This window comes from Limulus polyphemus, unplaced genomic scaffold (genome assembly GCF_000517525.1).
Source record: "Limulus polyphemus unplaced genomic scaffold, Limulus_polyphemus-2.1.2 Scaffold3153, whole genome shotgun sequence".
NCBI lineage: Eukaryota > Metazoa > Arthropoda > Merostomata > Xiphosura > Limulidae > Limulus > Limulus polyphemus.
The window spans coordinates 24141-30887 of NW_013668763.1; the positions used below are offsets into that span (position 1 = coordinate 24141).

Genomic DNA, 6747 nt, shown 5'->3' on the forward strand with positions numbered 1-6747 from the left:
GTAAACCATGATTATACTCTCAGACCCCTATGTACCCCCTGAGAAGTGCAAATGTACCCCAGGTTGGGAATGCCTGTTCTAAGCTATTCAAGTAAAGATAGTTTTCTTCCGTGTGGAATTTTATTTCCTCAAGCTTAAAATATTCCAAAATTAGGATTTGTTCTTTAACAGATTTCACAGAGTTTAAGGCATGATGTTTACATCTGAATGAACAACCTATCATGGAAATTAATAAGTGTTTTATTCTTTTAAAGTAATTGATGCAGTTCAACTTCATTCTCAAGTCATACAGTTATTGCATGAACTGATTCAGTACTGGGAAGAGAAATACCAAGAAATGGCTAGCACCACAGTTTGGCCCTGCTCTCCCATCTATAATGTTTCTGTTTGTGCCATTAAAAACACTCGCAGAAAAATGGAGGATCGCCATGTGATTCTGCATGATCTCAATGTTGCTTGTGATCTCCAGGTACAATAAACAATTTTGAACTCATAGCTGTTTTTTTGTTGTTTACAACTATTGCTTCACAACTTTTATATTGTAGAGGTCTTGTGTGACTTTCATAATTTGTAATGGTGGTGATAAAAGCTGAATTCTCCAATGGTATTAGATGATTACTACACATTGGAATAAAACCTATGATTAAGTACAATTATGAAATGCAATAGATCCTAGAATTATTAACTAAGCTTTTTTATTTTCTTATTTATAATCTACACAAAATTATTAGCTTTCATTTTATTTGTGGCAATTATTTTGTAAGTTGTTGAGTATTTTCAAAATGAAGAATTTAGTATCAGCTATTTAAGACTATGTAGCAACAATCTGGCTGTTACGTTTTACCATAAAAAATATAACTTACCTTAATTTCCTATCACCAAACAAAATTAGTAAGGAGTATAACAAATTGTATGTGTGAATTTGTGATAAGGACTAAAGTTGTAACAGTATTAAAATCAAGTTCAGACTTGAAAAAAGTAATTACTCTGATAAACAGATTTAGCAAGTCTGTGCTTACAAACTTTGTCTTTCACAGAAACTAATGATTAAAGGTTTTTTGGAAAGGAGCTCCAAGCTTTTAAATGGCTTTGAATTAAACAAAATGCAATAAATAATTATGAAATATCAGAAAGATTAATTTTTACTATGAAAATGTTAACTTGCATTACAGTAGAAAGTTTGGATGAAAGAAGAGGAGCAGGGAGATAACTGTGTTCAAATTATGCAACTACTAATTCGGTTACAGTTTAAAATAGGAGTGAAATCTATTTCAACAAATATAACTGTTCACGCTGTAAACATTTTATAGCCATTTTTGGAACTAAAAAGTATAGGGTGCTTGTTGTTTTCAAAATATTTAATTATAGCATCAGTAATGATTTCACTTTCATTAATATTTGATTATTTTTCTAAAAAATACTAATAAACCAAGATTATTAAAAAAATAAATGAATTGCCAGGATGAAAATGCATAATCAATTTCATGCTAAGAGAATTGTGGAATTCAATCATGAAGCACAGGTTCGTAAGTTAGAAATGTCATGCATATTGCTAATTTTAGTGGTAAACTACAAAATAGCAATTCCCCAATCTTTTTGTATCTCCACATTATTCTTCCATATTTAACAGATGGCATTGTGATAAAATACAAAATGTCATGCTAATCTTTTAGTTTTTAATTTTGAAATAGGTAATTATCTGTTCAGAAAATGTACACACTCCTAGAAAAGGGCAATAAAAGGTTCATTTTGTTCTGTTTGGTGAGCATGAATTTGATCTTTGATTACCATGTGATGACATGAGTAAGAACTGGGATTCTATTAGTTACTTGATGTACATTCAATTGATCAGTTCTAAGTATTATTTTAAATCTTGGGCTTTTATCAGTTGTTTGATTTACATTCAGTTGATCAGTCACTTGTGTAATTTGAAGGAGCAATTTTAGGAGTTGGAATTAGTGTAAAAAAAGTGACAAATGATCGTGGCAACATAAAGTGCATTTTCTAGCAGAGCTGTAAATAATTTCAGGATGACTTCAATGTAAAACTGTTTTTATTTCTATTATGTTTTTGACAATGGGGCAAGTATTTAAATAAAAGAAATCTTTCAGAAGGATGTACCACACCACAGTTATTATGCTGTATTTGATGGACATGCTGGAACAGAAGCTGCCAACTTCGCTGCAGCTCATCTTCACTGGAACATAGTTCAACACCCTGCCTTCTTTACAGATACTCAAACTGCAATAAAAGAAGCCTTCAAGATTACAGACAAACTCTTTCTTGAGAGGGCCTTTCGAGAGGTGAACTGTGAAACCTTCCATTGATGATACTTGCATCACGATGATGCATTTCTTGTTGATGCAATTAAAAAAACTTTGGAATAATCAATAATTTCTTTTTAAATTTGATTTAATTACCCATGTTCAAGGCTTTTTCTCTCTAAAATGATTCGTTATATATTTGATAACTATGCATGACTTAGTGAAAACCTACCAGGTGAGCAAAGCTCTAACTGAAAAGCTTTGAATATCTATTTTGTTGTAGTATTTTTAACTTGTTATTTACATTTTAAGTTTTTCAAAATTTCTTATTTACAGTAATAGTTTTTTATTTTTTTTAGCATGTGCTTTTATCGGTTTAAGTTTTTGATTTTCAGAGTTTCTTTTATTCGGACATCCCGTTCATTGTTGGAACTGCATACTATGATGAAATTAGTTTCATCAACCACACCACCACAATCTTTATTCAAATTTCTATAGATATTTAAAGAATTACTAATGCTAGGCTTGAAATGCTCTTTTATATGCTGTTTTAAATGACACATGGTTGAATCCATATAACTTCGTGATTGACCTTGCATAATCTCATTTATGTTTGTATTTGTTGTGGATGGATGAGACTAAGTGGATTCAACCACATGTCATTTAAAATTTTGCTCTTACTCATTTTATAACTCCATTGGTCATCATGTAGGAAAATACTTTCTAACAAATTCAGTAGTTTCTCATTCACCTTACTTATATTTTTTATGCTTTAAGTTATTTCAATATTTTTTGTGCAATAACAAACAGTATAATATTTTGTTCATGTTACTAGTCCTAAAAAATAAATTGTCATTCATTTCTTAAACCATTTAGATCATATTATATTATACTATTGGGTAGAATAATTCATTAGATTTCAAATCTTCTCAGTTCAAATAGGTAATGAAATAAAGTTGGAATATATGTGCACTTTAAGAAAAATTTTTTTAGGTTGTTTACATTTAGATAAATTCTCTCCACTCTATTCATGATGTTTGTTCAGTGGATATTTACTCTGAAACTTTTGATGATTTTCTCTCCTTCTGCAACTAGTTATTGCCAGTTTATTATAACAGCAGTCTGAAAAACCACCCAAAACTATGTCAATAGGGTGGTGATTATTATTATTATGTTGTTTTTTTTTTCCTTCGAAAACGGAAACATTAACAGTTCATTTGAAATTAAAAGTAATTTATTGACATGGGCTTGAGAGTTTATTATTTCTTCTTTTTTTGTCAGAATTATACAAAAGTAGTTCTCTAGTGAGTTCTCTGAATTAGATGAAATGTAGTTATATACTAAATATCATGTTGTTTTTCTAATTTAACTCATTAGTTATTAGCATAAATAAAAACATAACTTTCAAAATTTGTTGACATAAATTTAGATGTACGATTATTTTCACTGTAAAAAAAAAATCATCATCATTTGTGTCTTACTGTTTTTGGCTTATCTCCAGTTTACACAAAACATTACATTGGTTACATTGTATTATAAACTGAACCACTTTTATTTATGCAAATGATTTAACTGTTTTGGAAAAGTAAACACATGCTAGTTAGTTAGTAGGATCCATTAAGAACATTCAGTGTTGGAGAGTTCATTAGAAAATTAATTTGCTTTTAGAAGTTTTCCCAAGAAAAGAAAACTTCAAGTTGCCAAGAAAAAATAAATAACAGAGTGAGAAATAACTTTTCCCAATTTTATATAGAAAGTATGTACACATGCCAACACTGCAGAAATACAAAAATCTATTTCTTCATGAGTTTATTTTAACTTTAAATGAGGCTTAGTATACATACATGTATTGATGTTAGTATAGTTTATTCAAATAACTTACTGTATATTCAAATAACATGTTCAAACATGTGTTTACTTGATTTTTCTTCAAATGAAAGCACTTTGTGCTTAACTTGCAGCCAAAAAATCATAAGTAGACAATGTTACTTTCTTTAGTAAAAATGTGAAAGTGTAAATATTTCTCTCCTTTGTCAGAGTACATATATGGTATTGTCAGAATTTGATTTTATAACACACATTTCCTTTCTAGGGTATGAAAAGTGGGTGTACAGCAGTTTGCTGTCTTGCACGAGAAAAAACTCTTTATTTGGCTTGGCTTGGAGACTCGCAAGCTATTGTTGTGCGTCAGGGTATACCCTTAGAGATTATGTCTCCCCACAAGCCAGATCGAGAGGTAAGAAAATGTAACTTATTATAAAATTAGTAGTGGTGCTAATTTTTTTGTTTTTATTATTAATTTTTCTATTCTGAAAGTAATATGTTTGAGATTCCTGCTTATATCAAGCAGGAAAATTAATCACAATTACAGAGCTTGTCGTTATAAAAATTAAGAATTTTAGCGATATAGTTCAGCTTTAAAAACTCATCCATTTTTCATGGTGCTTTTTGCCTTAACATAGATTGCATTGCAAGAGATTTTGTATATGCAAGAAATAAGTTGCATGTTAGAAGAACACAAACTTGGTAAATTTTTGTGTGTGTGTGTGGTTGGGGGGGGGGGCTTACCAAGATATAAATACTTTAATCTTTTAAGTTTTTAATTTCTTTCAAACCCATGTTATTACTGCTATAATTCCATAGGAAAGATGTGCATTTTCACTGGCTTTGCACACAGTTACTATGTAACAGTAGCTGAAGATGTGTAGAAAATCTCTTCCATAGGTATTGAAAAGGTGGTTGTGGCTGCTTTTATATTGATTGTCTGTGAGCTTGAAGCAGTGTTGTTAGTTGCTTCTGGACACTTTTACCTATTAAACGTTTGTCTGCAAGAAAGTGTTTGGAAAAGATAAAATTTTATGTATTCAGTCAATACTTGTTCCTTTAATACATTTAATACAAACTTCTGTATTTATGAATCCACTATTTAAAAGCAGATTATTATAACCTTAGTTTTCTATGGTACATCGCTGTTTAGGATTGTGCATAGGATTTCAGCAGATAACGTAGTTCTGAGCCAAATGAAGCAAAAAGTGTTTTTAGACTGGGGGTTGCCAGAACCCTGGAAGCCAAATGTTTTAGCCCTAAATTGTCATGGCAACCTTATTTTCACTGTTCAGTCTTTTATATAAGTGTGTAATACTTTACTAATACACTTTAAGCAAAAATTGAATGCTTTGATTTTTTTTTTTCAATACTATTATAATCCAAGAACTAGGTCTAAAGTAAAGGTGCTGGAATTGTGAATCATTACTGGTTGTTGTCTGCTATGGACAAATCTCCTACTGTTGGACCCCATTGTTGGAATTGTGAATCATTATTGGTTGTTGTCTGCTATGGACAAATCTCCTACTGTTGGACCCCATTGTTGGAATTGTGAATCATTATTGGTTGTTGTCTGCTGTGGACAAATCACATAATGTTGGACCCCATTGTTGGAATTGTGAATCATTATTGGTTGTTGTCTGCTATGGACAAATGCCATAATGTTGGACCCCATTGACTTAAGGTATGTTTTTTGAGTTAAGGCACTCTATTGCTTTATAGACTAGTTGTTTTTCAAACCATCTGTCATGCCTCATGGGACTATTGACCGAGATGTCAAGCTGAGTGTTTCAGGAAGATTGGGATTCAGTGAGTCAGCTCTGGCTAATTAATGATTGTAAGGCTCTCATAGTGTGGGACCTCCAAGCGTTTTTGGTGATGGAATGTAGATATCAACTAGTATGGATACCCCTTGGATAAATACCAATGATTTTTCCAGAAACAAAGGATCTAGATCATTAAAGTTCATCTATAACAATGGAAACTTTGGAGAGAATGTGCTGATGGCAGCTCATTAGCAGCTGATGTATTTATCTAACCTTCTTGTTTTTAACAAAATGTTTTTAATGTAAGAATATGAAAATGGTATGTACAGATTATGAATCAAATTATAGTTCCTTCTCAGAATGCGATTAAAGACTTGAATGATGTACGACACCTTGATGAGGCATTTTCTTTCTTATTGATTACATTAATGATGAAAAATACACCAGACAATTGCTAAGTAGTTCAGGCCAGCCTTACTTGGAATCATTCCTTGTTATTGCTTTTAGTTTTGTTTGTTTGTGTATGAAGTTAGCACCATATTTCTAATGAAATGAGAATAGAAACAGAATAAAATAAGTTCCGTTAAAATCGGGCCACGGATTACCGAGTTAGCGCCGTTTTTTGGGCACTTTTATGAAAATTTCTAGCATGAGTAATTTTACATCGCATTACCATTCGCACTCTTTACAAAACTTCATTGGGCCATGGGTTACCGAATTAGTGATGTTTTTTGGTCACTTTTATGAAAATTTTTAGCATGAGTAATTTTAAATAACACTACCATTTGTGCTCTTTACGAAAATTCTTCGTTCAGATTTATTTCACTGTCAATGTTCCCATCTTCATTAAAAGGCATAAGATGACAAAAACAAGATTTTGAAGAATTTCTCAA

At 31.2% G+C, this 6747-nt stretch overlaps 1 protein-coding gene across 3 annotated transcripts in view; it reads left to right on the forward strand.

Moving 5' to 3' along the window:
- LOC106468763 overlaps window positions 1-6747 on the forward strand; it is a 49131-nt gene that overhangs the window by 23130 nt on the left and 19254 nt on the right. For 2 of the 3 annotated variants that reach the window (XM_013929203.2, XM_022397125.1), the window contains exons 3-5: window positions 255-469; window positions 2112-2303; window positions 4357-4500. In XM_013929203.2, the coding sequence (XP_013784657.1) occupies window positions 255-469; window positions 2112-2303; window positions 4357-4500 (551 nt within the window). The remainder of the gene's footprint in view (window positions 1-254; window positions 470-2111; window positions 2304-4356; window positions 4501-6747) is intronic. The other variant, XM_022397124.1, reaches the window with a different exon arrangement.